This window comes from Phodopus roborovskii, unplaced genomic scaffold (assembly GCF_943737965.1).
Source record: "Phodopus roborovskii unplaced genomic scaffold, PHOROB, whole genome shotgun sequence".
Lineage (NCBI taxonomy): Eukaryota > Metazoa > Chordata > Mammalia > Rodentia > Cricetidae > Phodopus > Phodopus roborovskii.
This window is the reverse complement of record NW_026125059.1, coordinates 3,624,792-3,646,235: the sequence shown is the minus strand read 5'-3', so window position 1 is coordinate 3,646,235 and position 21,444 is coordinate 3,624,792. Positions and strand designations below refer to the sequence as shown.

The 21,444-nt window shown below is 40.3% G+C and overlaps 1 protein-coding gene across 1 annotated transcript in view; it reads left to right on the top strand.

The window, feature by feature from the left end:
- Positions 1-9,980, top strand: part of Phactr3 (phosphatase and actin regulator 3) — a 181,227-nt gene extending 171,247 nt beyond the window's left edge. The window contains exons 9-13 of the mRNA XM_051185183.1: positions 2,541-2,596; positions 5,631-5,692; positions 6,765-6,905; positions 7,972-8,048; positions 9,730-9,980. Coding sequence (XP_051041140.1) covers positions 2,541-2,596; positions 5,631-5,692; positions 6,765-6,905; positions 7,972-8,048; positions 9,730-9,745 — 352 coding nt within the window. The 3' untranslated portion in view covers positions 9,746-9,980. The remainder of the gene's footprint in view (positions 1-2,540; positions 2,597-5,630; positions 5,693-6,764; positions 6,906-7,971; positions 8,049-9,729) is intronic.
- Positions 9,981-21,444: the final 11,464 nt, after the last annotated feature.

Here is a 21,444-nt window from a genome sequence, read left to right as displayed (position 1 = left end):
TAGTACATGCCAGTTTTAAAAAATTCATCCATCTAATTCCATGAACATTGGTTGAGAAGCTAATAACAACAGAGGTTATAATAGTGACAATGTTCAAAGCTACACTGCTTATACTGGCTGTATTCACCTGACCTAGGGCTGAGCTTTTTCATATTCTCTCATGGGGAAAGAAGAGTTCACCCTAGGCTTGGAAGATGGGTTGCAACTTACCCAGGGCCAGATGTGCCTGGTCCTGTGAGACACTCAGACTAACCAGCCAAGGGGCCTCATGGCAGCTCAGCTGCCTTGGTGTGGTGGACCACAGTGGATAGGGCCCTGGACACAGGAAAGAAGGAAGAATCTGAGCAGTTTTGCTGTTTCTAGGCCCAGTCCAATGCACTAATCTCCTATGGTCTCTGCTTGTTTTCTGCTGGATGGTAAGCTTGACGATGGCATTTGGGGCTTGGAGGAAGTGCCTGGCACAGGTGATCACTTCACAGATAATGAGGTGTCATGGAACAATGCCCTGCTAGGGTTACTTTCATAGAAGACAAAATTTACTTACATCAGACCAAAAATTATGCATTGATGGTCCAAATCCTGATTTCACAAGGATCATAAAGCCCTTGGGTAGGCCACTCTTGAGGTGTGTGAATTCTTTTAAGGTTTCTTAATTCCAAGCAAATGTTACGAAACACTATTTTTCACTTTTTGAAGATCTGTTTAGTGCTCCTCGATTGTGAGAATTAAGGTTCAAAAAAGCCAAATACCCTGCCTACGGCCACTCAGCTAGAAAGTGAAAAGCTCTGATCATCAGGGTTTGTTTTCCCTTTTCTAAAGCACATCCTCTACTGCACTATCATTTTGTCTATGATGCTACAGTCATTGGAGTGTTTCTTGTGCAGGCTGGAATGGGAGAACACCTTATACCATGTTATTCTCCAGCCCCAGGACTATCAAGATACAGCCTGCTTGTGTAGTATGTCCTTCAGGACCTCCTAGGTGTTAATTACAGCAGGTGGTCATTTCATCTCTACCTTTCCCCTTAGTCTGCAAGCTCAGCAAGTGAGCATTCTTGTCACCAGGGCCTCAGTGTAACTGCACCTTCCCCAGATTCCCCTGCCCTGCGTATACCTTACCCCTCAATTCCTTGTAAAATGTCTGGTGATTTTCTTGTGTATCTGCCTTTCACTATGGACAGTGGACTCCCAAAGCTTCCAGGCTCAGCAGTGTGTTTCAGGGGCTTGGAACATTGTCTGATGCATAGCTGGTAGTCCAGGATCATTAGAGAGGGTTTAGGGTCACAGCAGCAAAGAGCAGGAGCCAGGTTTGGCAGGCATTACCTAGGACAGATGAGATGAGGAGACTAGGAGACTCTTGGCTCTGGTTGTCAGTTGTCAGGATCCAATTTCAAATTTCAGGGAACATTAGGAATACAGTGGACCCCCCCACACACACACATGCACCCTAAAAGAGCTACAAGACAAAGCTCTCTGTGAGCCCAAAGCAAACATGCTCCAGTGTGGAGGGAGGTGTAGAGCAAACATTCTGGTCTTTGTGCTGGCACAGGGATATAAATAGATGTATTTCTGGAGACAGGATTTTCATAGGGGCAAAATGTTATAGCCCTGATGCCTCGCTATAGTGGCTGAGGATCTGGAAGTAGGAAAGCTTCTGGAAGGCCATTATTTTAGATAAAAAATAATTGGAGCTTGGCATTGATTTTGTCTAATTATGCCTCCCTCTCCCGACAAGCCCTTTGTTTATGTTTTGCAGGGTTTTGATGTTTTACTTTTTGGGCTACGTCCTCCAACTCCCCCAGCCAGAGACCATCTGAAAAGGAAATCGTAATTTGTCTTCACACAGCACACTGGCACACTCATCTGCACTGCTAGAGGGAGAAAGGGAGGAGGGAAGTGTATGTGTAGGCGGTTCCCTTCCTAGTTAGCTGGGAGATTCCCAGCTGTCATTGGTGTTAGAGCTATGTGCTCACTGATGGGAGGCAAGGCTCCTCAGCTAGCCCTAGACACTCCCCCTGGGTGGGGCAGAGCAGAGGAGGTTCCTCTCAGCCTGGCAGGCAGGTGGCTGTATCCCTGAGCTGATTTTCTTGTGCAGAGAATGGAGAATGGAGCTGGTGCCTGGAAGCAAGAATCTGGGGGTATGGCTGCAACCAGAAGCCTGAAGCCCAGCGGCGGCACTGCCTGCCTCTCCCTAAGCTAGTGGGCAGAAAGAAGACTTTCCTGAATGAATCTCTGCACTGCTTAAACATCCATGTGGCTGGGTGGACTGTGCATACCAGGCAGGGGGCAAGTGATGGTGTGGAGTGGAGCAAGGACTTCCTCAGCACTGGCTCTGTGGACCAGCTTTCCCTCCCACACAGAAGGGAAAATCTGATTTGATTTTGCCAGCAAGAGGTTCTAGTGGTCCACTCTCTTTTCCCTTTTGGAAGGTGATCTTGAACTTCAGGGGTGTATGCCAGGCACCTCTCATTGTACAGATCCTGGGTAGAACTTCCAGGAAGCCACCATGGTGCAAAACATAATCTTAGTGTTTTTCCGCAGAAGGCTGAGCCAGAGACCAGCCGTGGAGGAGCTAGAGAGAAGAAATATCCTGAAACGTAAGTAGCTGGTGATTCCTCTAGAGGTTTCCCTCCCATGTGCTGAGGCTGCTGCAGGAGTCTGAGCTTTCATGACCCAGCCCAGATCTGCAAGCTAAATAAGCTGGATTCCCTTAAATCTGAGTAGCTAAATGATTCTGAAAGAAAAGTGGCTGCATTCAAGAAAGCACCTTCTAAAATGAAACAAAAATAGCTCTCTTCCTAGTATAAAGAAACAAATCATTAGCCCTGTGTGTGTTGGGTGCCAAGCAGAGCTTCTAAGAGTTTGCAGGAGATCTTATGAGCATTAGAAATCAGACCTAGCTAGGAGTTGTACCAGCACATGATGCACCCCTTGCTTGTTCCTCCTGGAAAAAATGACAGCTCACTGGAGCAGGGAAGCTTCTGTGGCTCAGAACTTTTGGTTCCAGCCCAGTTTGGAGTGTAATTATAATGTACTGAACCCAGGTGTCCAGCAATAATGTCCACTGTATGCAAGTCTCATGGTATTTGATGATGGAAGGTAGTCAAGCCCACTAGCAGTGTGCCCTGAGTAGTGCTGACCTGGCCTACAGACTAGTTTTTAAAGTATTCTCCACAATGTGTGTTCTTTGGGTTAACCCAGTAGCATGACTCTTAAGCTTTTCTCTTGCTATGTGCTGCATACTCCACTTGTCTGCATGTTCTTTGTGAACATCTTAAAGTTATAACAAAGACTGACCTAGTACTATCAGAGAGGCTGCAGAGCCTTGATCTGCACATGCAATTCAACCCACCCCTCTCTTTGCCTCAGTACTGCCTTTAACCTTAGAGCTATCCCCTCCTTAGTAGATTGCTGTGTGGGGGGGGAACCTCCAAGATTAGGAATTCCTTCTTTAAACTTATGTGGTGCTATTATGTTGCCTAGACTGTGGCTGATACTATGCTTCATCAAGTCGACAGGAGTCAAGATATTTTAGGTACCAAATGTTTGGATATTAAAACATAAAGCCACTTATTTAAAACTTATATCATTGATATTATTCAAATGTGTGGTCTAGATTTGAACAAGGGAGTTCCAGGTTTAGGACATGCCATACTATAGGTGCAGTATCATGACAGGAAGAGAACTCCAGGCCCAATCCACCCTCACCCCCTCCATAGCAGTGTGTGTACCAGCCCCACCCCAAACCTGTGCTTCTAATTGATACCATCTGAAATAAACAAGTCTTAAAAATAGATTCTGCTTGGAGAGTAGAGCTAGCAAGCAGCTGGACTGACTGCACTCACCTTCAGCACACAGAAGTGGATTTTCCTTGTGATGGCCATGGCAACACATTATAAACACAGTGCCTTTGCCACCAAGCCAGATTTATCCTTAGCCCAGAAACCTTGTCAAGTGTATTGAGTGGGAGGATCTGAGGAGCCCACTATCTGATTTGTGTCCTTCTATTTTGTTCTGTGGCAAGGACTGGGCTACCACATATGGAATAAGAGCAGCACATCTAGCTATGCACACTACATGGAGTTCCACTTGTGACTGAACTTCCTGTTTTCTCCCCTTAAAGAGGAGACATACCAGTGGCTTAATTGACTATGTGTTCCTTAATCTTGCCAAAATCTGAAAGTTGTACTGTAGTCCCCATTTTACTAGTGAAGCAGCTAAAGGCCCCAAGGAAATGTGACATTTTAACACAAGAATACTGGCTCACCTCTCCTGGCTGTCCAAGTTCTTAGCCACCACATATGAAGTATTCACACATCCCTGGATCCCTGTGGAGAGGCACATGGAGCTGTCCAAAGTTCTGGAATAATTTCTCCAAAGGGTGTTACTTACCCTTAGTGGTAATATCTTCATTTTCACAATTAAGGGGGAATGGGGATCCTGCTTTTCCTCAGTCTTTTCCCAAGAAGACTATACTTGGGGTTTGTCCAGGGCCTTTATAAGAAAACAGAACTGCTTCCATGCTACAGCCTCTCAGTGCTGTCCTAATGACATTGTCAGGGTTTCTTGGTTGTTTCACTTTGTGACCACAGCTTACAACAATGCATTTTCTATTACCACTTATAGTTAAAGAACAAAGCATGTAACATGATTTTGTTTTCTCTAAAATTCTAAGATAGCTTTTTAAATGGGAAGGGAAAAAAAAAAACAACAACTGAAAAGCACAGTCAGATGCATTAAATGACCACACCCAGTTTCCCCAATACACGAGTGTTTGAAATGCATCATTTAAATACAGATAATGTAAAATTATGTTAAGTATAGACTCCAAGGGTTCCCTCCCCCAAACATGGGGTATGCTGCTGTTCTGTGTGCTTGTGGGTTAAGATATATTTTCCAGGCAGGAGTTCTGTTAAGGTTGAGGACCTGAGTCTTTATTTAGCAACCAGAGTGCCAGAAATAGGAATGCATTCTTCTCTCTGCATCCAACGGCCAGGCTTACATTACTATAGTATTTCAACATGCTGGCCTACCTTTAGCCCCCAAGTATAGTGTGGACACAACTCAAGAGGCAAAGCCACTCTGAGGGCCTTTAGCACCTTAGAAAGTATTGTCATATGCAAATATGTATACTTCAACAATGGAGAATCAGCTGGGTTGTATGTTCACATTTGATAGTATGCTGACCAGAATCTGAAGTTCATGTTTTATGTTAGTTGTCTGGAAGGTGTACACACTTGTAAAATGGAAATACAAAAGATACAACGGTGTCTTAGAGATGAACATATGCTTGATTATTGTGCTAAAGCAATTGTATACTCCCAATGTTCCTCGATATAAATATACAGATATTTGAATGAGTGAAGACCAACAGACAGCTGCTCTTCTGAAGTAAGCAGCAACAACATACTTATCCTGTATAGAGCAGAGAAGAATTAGACTAGGAAGGATGATCATACGTGACAGATCAGGCCAGCACGTCCTGAGCAGCTTTTGGGAAAGTAACTCCAAAAACAAACTGATACATCAAAAGATGGCATCTAGAAGAAAGTAGCCCTAGGGAAACCTGGTGCTTGCTTTAGTGATAATAAATGTTCAAATTGTTTCTATCTCTGTTTTTATCTTTCACAGAAAGGAATGATCAGACAGAACAGGAAGAAAGGAGAGAAATCAAGCAAAGACTAACAAGAAAGGTATCGCCCTAGATTGCTTTCTGTGTTAAACACCATGACCAAAAGCAAATTGGGAAGGGTTTGTTTATATTTCCAAGTCATAGTCAATGGAAATGGAGGCAGGAACTAAAGCAAAACTGCTTTCTGTCTTGCTCAGGTCATTTTTACACCTATCAGGGCCACCTGGCCAGGGGTGGCACCACCTACAGTTGGCTCAGCCCTCCCACATAAGTCATCAGGAAAATGTCCACACAAACATACCCACAGGCCAATTAGATGGAGGCAGTTTCACCATTCACATTCCCTATTCCAAGATGACCCTAACTTATGTAGAGTGGACAGAACTAACCTGCACAGGGTTCTAATCAAAACCTTTAAATTTTATAAACTGATATGAACTGGAGAAATCTTGTGCAGCACTTTGATGGGGAATACAAGGCATGCTGTGACTTTGTGCTTTCCCAGGCAACAAGGGGTCAAGCTGCTCTGAAAGTAGCGCCTTTTGCACATGTCCCAGTGTCTAACTGAACCTAGGTGGTGAGGCCCTAATGACAATCATTTGGGAAGGCAATAACACCCAAATACCACTTATAATTCCTTGCTAGTAAGCAATTAAACATTATTCTTTTACACACTACGAACGACCACATACCTTTTAGACTTGTCATTCTTAGTTGCCTTAGTTCTCTGATTACAGAAAATGTCAGCCTCAAGGGTTTGTAGGACATCAAGTTAATTTACAATGGCTGGTCTAGGAAGTAACTCCCCAAACCTGACTACCTTTCGTCATTCTCACTCCACTGTCTGACTGACCCAGGCCAGTGCTCTCGAGTTTGGAGCTACCAGAGCAGCCTTCCAGGCGTTCATGAGAGTGGTAGTTGGCATTATAGACTGCCAACCACTCCGTGACCATTTGCTCTGTCAGGACAGGCAAGTGTTGGAAGAAAGGGATTAGGCAAAGGTTAATACAGTCTTAAATCACATTAGAGAATGTGCTCATTGGTAGCTCAAGTACAGTTGTTTGTAGATTATATATTGCTTACTACAAGAAGTGTGGCACATAATACCTAACTATAATCATCTTTTATTTTAGCTTAATCAGAGACCCACTGTAGATGAATTGAGAGACAGAAAAATTCTGATCCGTTTCAGTGACTATGTGGAAGTAGCAAGAGCACAGGACTATGACAGGAGGGCAGACAAACCCTGGACAAGACTGTCAGCAGCAGATAAGGTACACTGCTTCTGTGCTGGTTGGGGAGTGGGGTGTCACATAACCAGGCCTGGGTTTTCTTAGACAATGTGAACCATTAGGTAAAATTATTTCCTACATCTTCTTGGTTTAATGAAGATAATTTTGGATTGAATTGAGCTGGGGGACAGTTTTGTTCTGAAGGACACTTGGCAATATCATTAAGACATTTGAGTTTATCAGTGCAAGTGGTACCTGGCATAGCCAATGAGTGGGCATCACAGAGTATGCAACAATGTCCCCCTAAGAAATGGCATGTGCAATGGATGTGGGAACTGCATAACTTTGTATGGGATGTATAAAGAAAATAAAATGACCCACAGAGTAAGTGACCGTTAATGTTCAAATGATATCATCTAGTAGGACATTAGCCCAGAAGTATGGAGAAAGCTTTCAGAATACTTTTCTTGGAAGAGAAAAATTACATAACCACAGAATTAGTTATTCCTACATATGCTTAGAAATATTCAGTTATTATATCAACCTGGAGAAATGCTGTTACAATGGAGTTGGACATGCTTAGGTGATCAAAGGGAAAGAATATCTTTAGCAGTCAGTCAGTGTTATCTGAATGCAAGAAACCATCTTACTTTAAAGGTTTTCTGGGTTTCCAATACATCCTCATCTCATCTGGACCCAGGAGGGCTCATCTGAGAAACGGTCATGATAGATTATGTAGGGAGGCCAGGCTACAGGTTTTAACCAGATGCTTATTTGCTTCTGCCATACCATGATAGAAATATATGCTCAAAAGTTCCAGTGACGTGTGGGTTTTCTGATATCCCAATAGCAAGACGATCAAAAGCTTATCTTATAATTCAGTGGTTCGCCAAGTCTGCTTTAAGTTCCTCTGTTAGTGTGGGTTGTCTGCCCCATTATAATACGGCAAATTAATTCCTTTCTGATTATAAGTACCAAGCACTGACTAAGCCACTGAAGCGCACCCCCCTTTCTGATTATTGATCACAGTGTATGCAGATATTAATGGTTGACAATATGTAAAGGTGGTAATTTGTTACCTTGAACATCTATACTTTTTACATTTCAGGCAGCAATTCGTAAAGAATTAAATGAGTATAAAAGTAATGAAATGGAGGTACATGCATCCAGCAAGCACTTGACAAGGTAATTTTCTGTTGCATGAACTGCATATTGTCTGGCCACAAGGAGTTTTATACTCAGAACTTCCTTGGAAAACTATTAAAAGTAGGGATCGGTACTGAAAAGGGATACCTAGTAGTGCATAGTTGCTGATATAGCAAGGGTGAATAAGAATCTGGGAAAATGATAGGCTGATGGATGTTTATTAGGGGAGAAATCACTTACTCCATAAACAGATGACCAGTAACAGGTTCCTGCTCCAAGGATGCCTCTGGATGTTCTCTGTCTCAAACCAGGAAGCAAGAGAGAGAGAGCTGGGGTCCAACATCTCAGACCTACTCCCCCGAGGTCACATCTGCACCTCTCCCCACACCCCAATGGATGTAGTCAGTGCAACAGGTGTGGGCAGGGTGGACATCTCACTACATGCTATGTTTCAGAAAATTGGTCTCAGCTTAAAATTTTCTTAGGTACTTAACTCCAAATAATATAAATTAACTTTAGAATTTGCCATATCTAGTTTGCTGCAAAATCACCCTCCATTTTCTTGTATCTATATTGATATTAATATTGTTCACCAACTGGAAAGCGCATTCATTTCTTCAGCATGAATTTGATAATCTACTATGTGTAGCATATTCAGGTGCTGAGGCTGTGATAGTGAAACATACAAAGAAAACGCCTACTTCTGTGGGGCTTATGGCAGTCAGCCAGAGTCAGGCATTCTGCCCAACTTTCCCCATCAAACTGAACATCACATTTTATGCCCATGCTATTTAGTGCACAGAAGAAATTGGAAGAAAAACTTGTTTCCTTCATGTGCTATGCAAACTTTCAAAGTCCTTCTCTCAGGACTTAGAGACATATGAGAACTTAGCCAATACAAACACATTGTCACCTTCCTTGAAGAATGTTCAAACTCCAAATGGAAAAAGAAAAGCAACCCTCTTTCTGTACACTGCCTTCAACTGCAGTGATGGATCCCAAGTGGCTACTTACACTTACTTTAAAAAAAAATTTGCTCCATAAGCTATGTCTATGGGTACAGAACAGAAAATAACAACGAAACTTCCCCACTTGTATCAGGGTTGCAAGGAAATTATGCATTTAAAAATTTTAAAGTTTCCTCTCATACTGGACAGATCAGCCAAGTTCTTACCATTCTTAACATAAGTTTAGGAAATAAAATTCTTTAAAACACATTTTCATGCTCATTTTAAGGAATTAGACAATCCTGTGTATAGAAACCAACCTTTGTTCCTATAAGTTCTTGATAGCCTTTTCAATGATAGAATTTTAAATAATGAGCCCCCAAACCTAAAATTCAGATTTTATGACTTTATAGCAGCTTTACAAAGTCAACTCAGTATTTGAGCCTCATGTAAGTTTCTTGGTTGTATTAAACATTATCATGAACCTGTTACTAATTTGAAGCTATTTTTAACAGATGATCCCAGGTAGAGACCTAGAGTCTCTGTCTATACAGAGAACCCCACTAGCAGCTTTCATACTGAGTTGTTGGTCATAAAGAGATCTATGCGGCTATTCAGCTACAGCAACTCCCTTCTTGAAATCTTATATATAAACTTGAGAAACTTTGAGTAGCAATAAATTTGTTGGAAGTTTTTTTTTTTTTAATTTTTTTTGGATTTGTGTGTGTGTGGTTTAACTGTTACAAATAACTAATTTTAAAAATAATTTCTAGATTCCACAGGCCATAGAGATTTTCTTCTGAGAAGAATTTGTGTTTAATTTTTGATACCAACACTGAACATTCATCAGGGAACTTTCCTCAAGACTAACTGCTGTGTTTGTGAGAAGAGCAGAATCGCACAGAGGCACAATCCTGACTGCTCACCTACAAGAGGAGCAACCCAGAGGACACACTCCCTTCTTTGGTGTCTGAGGAGTGTGAACTGTTGGGGTCACTTAAGGCCCAGAGTAACTCTCCCAGAAGAAAACTTGTTTGCCTTCAACCTTGTTTTACAGTTCTGCAGTGTCATGGAGGATGGGCAACATGCATGTGCAGGCTCACATTCCCAGCCTCTGCAATGAGGGACATGTGACCCAGTGTCATTCAGTATTTTGTTGAAAAGACATTTTTATCCTGATGATTTGAAAACTAAGTTCATGTTATAGAGTGATTTACTGTACTATACTTTCTCTTTTTTATATGATGTCTAACAAATAATACAGCTCCAACATTTTGACTCCTGTTACTTTTGTTCTTTAATTAAATGACTACTTATTGCAGGAAATGAACCCAGGCTTTCATTTTCTTGGGGGGTGGGATGAGATATAGCTGGGAACTGTGAAAAAAGTCAGTTCTTAACACCTCTGAACCTTAATAGTCTAAACACAATGAAAATTCCAATGTTGTTCTCTATAGATTCTGTCAAATTAGAATATGAAGGTTTGTGCCTTGAAAAACTACTTACCTTGTTTTTACAAGTTAACTGAAATTTTGTGGGGGGAGTATTGAGTGCATTTAATCTAGAAGCAACTTATTGGAAATCCTACCAACATGAAAATCCATGCCCTCTTTAGAGTTGTAAGTTTTTATTTGACTGCATTGTCAAAACTCCTATTAAAAACAGTTTAGATGAAAATTTGGAGTAGTACTTTACTCTAGTACAAGGGGAGAAAGTTAGCTAGTTAGCATCCCCCTAGACTAGCTGTGGGGTTTTTGTTGTTGTTTACTGTTCTTAGTGTTTTGCTTTTAAATCATTTCAAAAGAAGCCATCCTTCCCTTCTACCCAATATACTGGCCAACAGGAAATAATGGCTTGCAGCATGATCTCAAAGCTCAGAGACCTACAATCAAATTTAGGTTCTATGCTCTTCCAGCCAAGTGCTTTGCTTTCTAGGATGATTTCAGCACTTCTGTAATGTCTAAATGAGGTAAAGTAGCTAAGATGCTGGCATGAACTTAGCACATTCTCAGCATTCGGTGTGTTAGGTAAATAGCACTAGGACTAACCAAGGGTCTGCCACACCTCACGGCTCTCCAAGCTCTTCGAAAGACTGCTTGGAGATCCTATTGGTCTTTGAAACCTCCTTGACATCTGTGGCAGTGCTCTGGCTAAAGAGATTTGTGATCTTGTGATCAGTTCTGATACTAGCAAACATTTTATTAGTTGAATTAACTTTTAAATAAGAAATGACAGCACAAAGGTTCTACCTTTACCACTTCTATGTTGTGTGTGAATAAAGCCAACTGGAAGCCATAACTGAATTTCACAGGCATGCAGAACACTTGCATATGGCAGAGTCTATCAATGCCTCAGTTGTGGTCAGCTAACAAAAAAGCATGCTTTTTGGCTATTTCAAGATACATATTAGCAGCTCCTATTTTATATTTTGCTCAGTTTAAAAGGTGAGCAGATCAAAGTTTTGAACAAACAAAACAACAAAGAACCTGACATAATCTCTCAGAAATACCCCGTAACAGAACAAAGGGGAGTCTGCTGCTCTTTTAGAAACTGTACTTACCTGCTGTGGTCAAATGGCCCACACTGCTAACTTAGAGCAGAGCCAAGCAGGCCCCTTGTAGAGGTGACCCGGTGGACACACAAACCTCTACGTCTCTGTTCCAGTCAAGTCTCATAGCTATGGCTAATAAAGTGTTATGGTTATTTATAGGATATCCAAAGAATGATTCAGGTTTGGTTAACCTCAGAAGTTACAAGATAACTAAGACTAATAGAAAATTTAGTTAATGAAGGTTTTGGCAAAAGTTCCCAGCTTGTATGTACCATTTTGGTTTTACTAATCCTAACTATCCTCAAGCTATACTTATGCGTTTCATATTCCTATGAATGTTGTACAGGGAACTAGAATGGTTGACAGATAAATGTGAATCAAGTATGTTTATCAACCACATCAACTTAACTCCACAGTGACTAAGTATATAACATGTGCCAAGTACCTTCCAAATCAGAAGTACACACTATACAGAGCAATTTATAACTATACAGACATGGTGATACACATATTCGGTTACCTATGAGATTTGAGTTTAAAAACAAAATTTATATTCAAATCCAGTGGCTTAAGTGTTTCTGTTGCCTTAGAATTCTTTATAACTAGTGGCTCTGAGGAGTGAAGTTCTTAGGATTCAATTCCACAAATCAATTGCTTATATTTTTGTTAAATAAAGCAAAAAAAATTTAATGCAAGTAATACTAGTCTTAAAAAGCTTACAAAACTTTACTTAAAAATCTGTAATTTTAAGGTAATTTTTGAAAATTTAAGGAATTTAAAAACTTTCTTACCTGAATAATTTTTTGGATCATTAAATCAGGAAGAAAAAGACCACCTAAGACCAAGAGGTCCATCTTGTGGCGATCTATGGTAACTACAGGCTTAAGCTTCCTGTCATGTCACAAGTGAGGTTTTAGCTACAAATCTACAGCCAGAAGAAAATTCAAGTCCATTAAAAATATCGGCATCAGGGTGGTGTACTTGTGTAAATACAGCTCCTTGGGGTTGTCAAGAAGATCATGGGTTCAAGCCAGCCTTAACTGGCTGCATCATGAGACTCTGTGTCATAAACCTAAAAGCAAAACAAAATCCCAAATTCATCCCCCATCTTCTCAGTACCTATTTACTGTTATAGGCAAATAAACCAGTATATACTAGTGTCTTCAAAAAGCCAATACCTGTAAGTTATCCACAATGTCTCTTCTGTGCACAAATAGTGATATAGGAATAAAAAATAGGAAGCTAGCAGTCATGGTTCTGTGAGAACAAGTTTTATGTTCAGAAACAATAAAAATTCAGAACAAAAATATTTTAAAAGTCTTTAACCTGAAAAATGAACAATTTTTAAAAGTTACAGTATTTCATCAACAACAGGAAAAATATCTGAAAATGATGTCTATTTTATTTCTACAAGTGTCTAAATACTATTATATACATGTTACACATTATCCCTTCTAAATGTAACTTGATATTTTTTCCACAGAAATAATAACATTGGTGCAATTCTAGAGCCTGCTGAGTACATAATACCCCATTCCTCCTATTTCTATCTGGGAATTCATAGTGTGTGAAAAGGGCATGGTTTAGGAAACACCATCTTACTCTTGTTTCGTTACATATTAGGTTTATTGACATTAATTTACAAGTTCTTTTGCCCAGAATTCCTTAATTCTTATTCTTACTCCAGTGCTTGAATATACTAAGAAAGTTAAAAGTGTGTACCTATCATGTACAGTAAATGATTAAAGTAAATGTTTACAGAGTAGATGATGGCGATAAAATGGCTGAAGAAATCTAGCAATTAGAATTTCATAGTAGTTCTGAGATAGATTTAGCAAAATTTGGTATGGAATTAAAAACTATAGGAAAACCTTATAGTCTCCCATGCATTAAAAGGTCAAGCTGGCCTATTGAGTTGCTGTGGTATCAGAATGTGGCATTATGTAGATCCGTATAGTAATATGCAGTCTAGTGTTTAGATTTCTACCTAATTATGCTATTTTTCTGTTTTGTCCCCTTTCCATGCGTATGTCTGGTACAGGTATCAGCCTCCAGCTGATTAACAATGAGTAGAACTACCCCAGCAAGTTAGCAGATTGCAATCCAGGTAAGAAATGTCAGTCATTATCTACAGACCATTCATTTTCAATAGGTCTGTAATAACTTAAAATTTTATCAAAATTCACTTCACTCACTTCTGCCATTGAACAAGTGGTCTGACTTACTATCTCTGTGGAAGATAACAGAGAAAAGCTTTTGCCTTACTGAGACGGGGTCTTACTCTATTGCTCATATTGGCTTCTCCTAGATCAAAGTGTTCTTCCACCTTAGGTTCTCAAGTGTTGGGACTGCAATCAACTATTTCTAGTTGATGGACAAGAGTAAGCAACAACTAATCCTCTCTCCTAAATATGGGGAGGGGTTGTCTATAAACTGTAGCCCACATGTAAAATCTGAATAGCTCTTATTTTAAATGGTCTGTAAGCTAATAGTTATGGTATTTTTTTTAAAAATATGAAATGCAATGTAAAGTCACTGAAATATGATAGACAGCTTAAAATATAAGATTGCAGAAAAGATCATCATTCAGATGATCTTGATTAATAAGAAGACACATTTAAATAGATTTGCCAAAGGAGAAATTGTTTTCTTTTATACAAGATTTTTTCATTAATCTTGATAATGGTTTCCCCTCCCTCTACTCTTCCCAGATCCTCCCCACTTCCCCTCCCATCCAGATCCACACCCTTTCTCCCTCTTATTTAAAAATGAACAGGCTTCTAAAGTATAATAAAATAAAATAAGATTAAATGAAAACCAACACATTGGAGTAGGACAAAAACAGAAGGGAAAAGAGCCCAAGGAAAAAATACAAAGATGCACTCATTTGCATACTCAGGAATATCAGAAAATGGGAAGCCATAATATATATGCAAATTACCTATAGGGTTAGGGCAAAAACCACCAAATTTTATATGTATGCATGTATGTATGTATGTATATGTATACACACACACACACACACACACACATATATATATATATATATATATAAAATAAAAGAATAAATGGGATCTCGTGAAACTGGAAAGCTGTAAGGCAAAAGAAGCTGTCAATAGGACAAAACTGCAGCCTATAGAACAGGAAAAGATCTTCACCAATCTGACATCCAACAAGGGATTAATTTCCAAAAATATATAAAGAAGTCTTTAAAAATGGGGTACAGATCAAAACAGAATTCTCAACAGAATTTCAAATGGCTGAGAAACACTGAAATGTTCAACATCCTAGCCATCAGGGAAACACAAATCAAAACTACTAAGATTCCATCTTACACCCGTCAGAATGGCTAAAATCAAAAACACAAGTGACAGCTCATACTGGAGAAGATGTGGGAAAGGGAAAAACTCGTTCACTGCTGGTAGGAGTGCAAACTTGTACAGCCTCTTTGGAAATCAGTATGTCAGCTTCTCAGAAAATTGGAAATCAATCTACCTCAAGACCCAGATGTAGATATACCATTCCTTGTCATATACCCAAAGGACACTCTATCTCACCACAAGGACACTTGTTCAGCGATGTTCATTGCAGCTTTATTTGTAATAGCTAGAAATTGGAAGCTAAATGTTCATCAATGGAAGAATGGATAAAGAAAAGGTGGTACATTTACACGATGGAGTATTACTTAGCTCTGAAACACAATAACATCATGAAATTTGAAGGCATATGGATGAACTAGGAAAAAATTCATCCTGAATGAGGTAATCCAGATCCAGAAAGACAAGCATAGTTTGTATTTGCTCATAAGTTGATATTGGTTGTAAAGGATAGTCACGTTACAATCCATACATCCAGAGAGACTAAGTGAAAGAGGGGGGCTCGATGGGGGATGTTTGGATCTCTCTGGGTGTGGGTGGGGATGGGAACATGAGGAATCAGGTGAGGGGGGGATACAGGATGGAGTACTGAAAAAGATGACTGGAGAATGGGTTATTTCAGGGTAAGGTAGAAACCTAATGCAAGGGAAACTCCCAGGACTCTACAAGGATAACCTCAGCTAAGACTCCTAGCAATAGCAGATATGTAGCCTGAACTGGCCATCTCCCATTATCAGGCAAGACTTCTAGTGGAGGGATTGGGACTCCAACCCAGCCAACCACATAACTTTTGACTTACAGTCTGTCCTGCCTATGGGATGCACTGAAGTAAGGGTGTCACAGAGATTGTAGAAGTGAACAACAAATGATTGGTCCAGCCTGAGACCCATGCCATGAGAGGGAGCCCACCCCTGACACATTCCAGGATTCAGAGACCTAGGATAGAACCAAACATGTCTGGCAAAAAAACAAACAAAAAAAAAAAAACCCAAAAAACAACGTAATGATATTTTGTTATACTCATAGACTGGTACCTAGCCCAACTGTCATCAGAGAAGCTTCAGAAAGCAACTGATGGAAACAGATGAAAAGACCCACAGCCAGGGGGAGCTTGAGGAATCCTGTGGAAGGGGAGGAAGGAGTGTAAGAGGCAAAGGTGTGTGTGTGTGTGTGTGTGTGTGTGTGTGTGTGTGTGTGTGTGTGCGTGTGTGTGTATACACGCATACATACATATATCAGAAGAGAACCCTGATACTACAGTAACAGGCAATGAACCTGCCAAGATTCCTTTGTATTCTGTTGGCCATCTACTGCTGGGCATGTGGCCTACTCTTAAAAGTAGTTTGTGTCCCTAGTGAAACTCCATTGGAGAAGACTAAATTTTTATTTGAAGTGGTTCTCAATTGCACATAGCTTCTGGGTTAGGGATGGGAGCATGTTTATCTTTCTCCTTTAAGTTCTGAACCCTATCTGATGCAGACTCATGCAGGCCCCATGCATGTTGCCTCAGGTGTGAGTTAAATGTGTTGGTCCTGTTACATTTAGAAGGCCTTGTTTCCCTGGTGTCCTCCATTCCCTCTGGCTCTAACACTTTCTGCCTCTTCTTTCACAGGGTTCTCTGAGGCCTGAGGGGAGGGTATTTTATGGAAATAGCTTATTTAGCTTAGAGGTCTTGCAGTGAGCACATCCCCTTGGGCTTGGCCTCAGGCAGGCGGAAGTGAAAAGAAGGACACTATTTTTCTGTGTAAGTGTTCCTCAATAAACACCCATTTATCATATATCTTGGGTCTAGTGAAATCATTATACCCTTGCCTTCAATTTAGGGGTGAGTGTTCTAAGGCCTCTCACTCTATATACAGTCTGGCTGTGGGTATCTGTATTTGTTCCTGTGTGCTGCAGGAGGAAACTCCTCTGTGATGATGGCTGAGCAAGGCACTGATATTTAACAAAATGTTATTAGGAGTCACTTTATTGCTGTTGCTCCTTTAACAGAACAGCTGTTATTTGTTTTTACCCTAGGGGTCTTGAGGCTATCTATTCTCAAGATCTTGGTCACCCAAGCAGCACTGGAGGTATGGCTTCCATCTTGTGAAGTGGGCCTTAAGTCAAATCAGATATTGGTTGGTTATTCACACAAGTTTTTGCCACCATTGCACTAACACATCTTGTAGGTAAAACATCATTGTAAACAGAAGGGTTTGTAGCTCCGTTGGTGTTTGTTTCTCCTTTGATAGTGTGCAGAGTACCTTCCAGTACCAAGAACACTAGCTCACAGGGGTGAAAGCTCTAAGTAGGTATTAGGCTCGACTTGTCCATATTTAGTAAGTTGTACAGGTTATTTAGTAAGTTGTACAGGTTTTGTCTCTAGCAAAAGGGCCTTGCTATCAGTTTGTAGAGACCAATAAACAGTACTTAGCAACAGCCTGGATTGTTTGTGGGTTCCCATGGGGCCCACTTGGTCAACTCCATTAAATGGAACTCATTCAGGGTAACTGGAAGCTTCATTTTGGAAGAAGAAATTTTCATTTGGAGCTTGTTGTCCCATTATTAGATTTCATTTAGATTGCCTTCATATTAGTATATAATTTAAGAAGCTTTTACTGTATTAGGCTTCCATACTATTTTTCAAATGCTCCTTCTTCGTCCTATCTCTCCCTTCTTAGTCTTTGTCTCCCATTTGCCTTCCCCTCCCTGCTTTATCTTCTTGCTCCACACCACACCTCTTGAAATAGAATTATCTATTCCATCTCCCTTAACTAGAAAAATCTGCCCACCTTAGTCCCTTACTCTATACCTAACATCTGGTTATACAGATTGTAGCTTGCTTATTATTAAAAACAGCTAATACATACCATATTGGCCTTTGAGTCTGGGTTACTTTGCTCAGTATTATTTTTCCAAGTACCATACATTTACCTGTGAATTTCATGATTTTTTTAATGACTGAGTAGTATTTTATTATGTAAATTTACTACAACACTTGGTTTTATCCATTCTTCTGTTAAGGGACATCTAGATTGTTTCCAACTTCTAATGTTATGAATAAAATAGCAATGAACACAGTTGATCAAGTATCTCTGTGATAGGATGAAGCATCCTTTGGGTATATGCCCAAGAGAGACATACCTGGATCTTGAGATTCTAATTTTCCTGAGGAACTGCCACATTGATTTCCATAGTGGATATGTAAGTTTGTACCCCCTCAAGTGGATGCTAGCTGTTATTTCGATTTTACTGATGTCAACCCTGAATTTGATTACTTCTTATTATCTAGTCCTTTTGGGTGTGATTTCTTTCCTCTTCTAGATCTTTCAGTTGGGTTGTTAAGTTTCTAGCATAAGACTGCTCCACTTTTTCTTAATGTAGGCACTTAGTGCTCTTTGGACTTGCCTCTTAGAAATGCCTTCACTCTGTTCCATTATTTTGGGTATGTTGCATTTTCATTCAATTCAAGTCAGTCATTTCTTTCATAATTTCTGTGTAGTGAGATAGTCCTTCTATAGCACTGACCACGCCCATTGGGGGGTGGAGCGATGGGCGAAGGTGACCTGAGGAAGGAGGTAGAAGGGGGCCAGGAAGGCGCTCTTTTTCTGGCGTGACTCGGACAGGAGAGGATCGGGTTGAATTTCCTGGTGTTCATCTGTCTAGGTTATAAGTTATTTCTCCCTGAATAAACATCTATTCGGCCTATTTGTTTATCCTGATCCTTATTTACCCCAATATTTCTGTCTTGACCATTTTTCATTCAGTAATGAGCTGTTCAGTTTTCAAGAGTTTGTAAGCTTTCTATGGTTTCTGCTATCCAAGCTTTAATCAGTGGTAGTCAATTTTCTTGTATTTGTCAAGTCTTGCTTTATGTCAGAGTATGTGCTCAAATTTATTTCCACAGAAATATTCTGTGTCTGTTAGGTGTATTTAGGAACAGAAAGGAATAACCCAACTGGGCCTGGCTTGAGCTTCTGAAACCTCAAAACCCATCTGCAGTGATGCACTTTCACCAACAAGACCATATATACTCAAGAAGGCCACACATCCTAATCCCTACAAATGATGCCAATGTCTATGTCCATATGGGGGCCATTCAAAAGACCACATTCCACTCCCTGACCCCCCACAGGCCTATTGTAGGCACATAATAATCCAAAAATGCATTCAACTCAACTTCAAAAATCTCCATCCATAGTCTGTAATAGTCTCAACTGTTTAAATATCCAAACCTCAGTCTCTTTAGATACCCAGGGTAATCTACTAATTACATTCCTCTGTAAAATCAAAATCAAAAAGCAGGTCATATACTTCCAACATACAATGGCACAGGATATACATTACCATTCCAACAGGGAGGAAAGAGACCACAGTGAAGAAATAATGGACCAAAGCAAGACTGAAAACCAGCTGAGCAAACTTCAAACTTTGTATCTCCCTGTCTGTCATCAAAACTCTCTTCATAGTTCTAACTCCTTCCAGCTTTGTGTACTTGCAATATACTTCTCTTGGGCTGGTTCCATATCTAGTCTCAGCTCTCTCTGCAGGTATCTCACAGCTCTGATATCACCAACATCTTGGAATCTCCAAGAAAATCTAGGTTTCACTTTCAGTTTCACACAATAGCCTCTCTAGGCCTCCATTCAGGGATACCCCTGACACATGCCTAGCCTGGGTTTCCTTAGTCTCTAAAGGAGATTCCATAATCCCTCATCTTGTATCATTGACTCTAAAACCAGAACCATATGGCTGAAGCTACCAAGTTCTGCATTTGCTGGTGCTGGCTCCCTCATTCAAATACATTTCCACAACTTCCTGTTTTCAATAGTTTCCTTCATTGCCTAAGCTTGGCCATTTTGGAACTTGGCTCTTCAGACCAGTCTGGCCTTAAAAGTGTGCCCCACCACAAAGGGTAGATTTTCTTTCTTTTTCATAAGTTGGAAGCTTGGCTGGGTGGGGTCTTGCTCTGGGGTCACAACTCCATTTATTCCACTTAGCTTTGGTCATTTCTTTAATCTGCCTACAGTTCCTGGTGCCCCCTTTTTCCCCAAACTGTAAATTTTGGATTTTACCATGCTCACCTTGCTAATTTTCATTGTAGATCTGCATAAGCATGGCCATAACAAAGCAACAGTCAAGACTAGACAGTCTGGGAATCTCTGCTAAAGATGTTAATGCCTAAATCTTCAATTTTGCCTTAAGTAGACTTTTTGGACAAGGACAGAAATCAGCTACATTCTTTGCCAAAATATCAAAGAGAATAGTCTCTAAGTCACACACATATACATTAATTCTTCTCCTCTTGAGCCAGGGTCCCCACCACATATAGTTCAGATCACTCTCAGCACCACTGTCCTTCACGCTTCTACTAAGTATGGACTATTAAACTCCACTGAAAACAGTACAGTCTACTGCTTTTCTAATCCAAGACCACATTCCTTCACACAAGAACACCATCAAGCCTATAATAGCAATACCCCACTCCTGGTACCAAATCCTGTCTTAGTTAGGGTTTCTATTGCTGTGAAGGGGCACCATGACCACCACAACTCTTGTAAATGAAAACATTAATTGGGACTTGGCTTATAGATTCAATACATTATCATCATGGCGGGAAGCATGGCAGCATATAGGCATACATGGTGCTGGAGAAGCTAAGAATTCTATATCTGGACTGACAGGCAGCAGAAAGAAGAGTCAGCTACAGTGCTCCCCTTAAGCTTCTGATACCTCAAAGCCCAACCCCAGTGACACTCCCACCAACAAGGGTACATGTCCTAATCCCTTCAAATCATGTCATTCCCTCTGAGCCTATATGTGTGATTTTTATTCAAAAAACGTGCTTAGAGGAATTTTTTTCTAGTCCAGCCTATTTGATGCTCTACATACTTCCTGTACCTTGGTAGACATCCCCCTTTAGGTTAGGGTAATTGTCTATAATTTTGTTGAAAATATATTCTGTGCCTTTGACCTGGGATTATCCTACCCTCTTCTATCCCTATCATTTGTAGATTTGGAATTTTTCATAGGGTCAGATTACCTGTTTTGTGCCTGCAGCATTTTAGATTTAACATTGTCTTTGATTTCTTCTGTCTTGTCTTCAATGCTTTATATTCTCTCTTACATCTCTTGTATTATGTTGGTAAAGTTTGCATCTGATGTTCATTTTTTGAGTTCCGAATTTTTTTCATTTCCAGATTTCCCTTGTTATGGGTTTTCTTTATTGATTCTATTTTCACTTTCAGGTCCTGAACTGTTTTGCTCATTTCCTTCCACTGCTTGCTTGTGTTTTCATAGATTTCTTTAAAGTCTTGCCTTATGATCCAGCTATGTTTTCTCAAGGCCCACTGTAACACACATAATAAAAACCCAGAGACAGCTACTGGGGTTCAAGTTGAAGATCAGAAAAGCAAAGCATCCAGCAGCTCTTAACCGTACTTCAGACTGAATGGGTGATTCTGTCTCCACGAATCCTCAGAGGCAAATGCCCTTCAGAGTCAATGCTCTCACTGTCTGGGAACTAAATCTCCCATGAGACCCTTTGCTTCTTCCTTTTATACCTTCCTAGTGCTGAG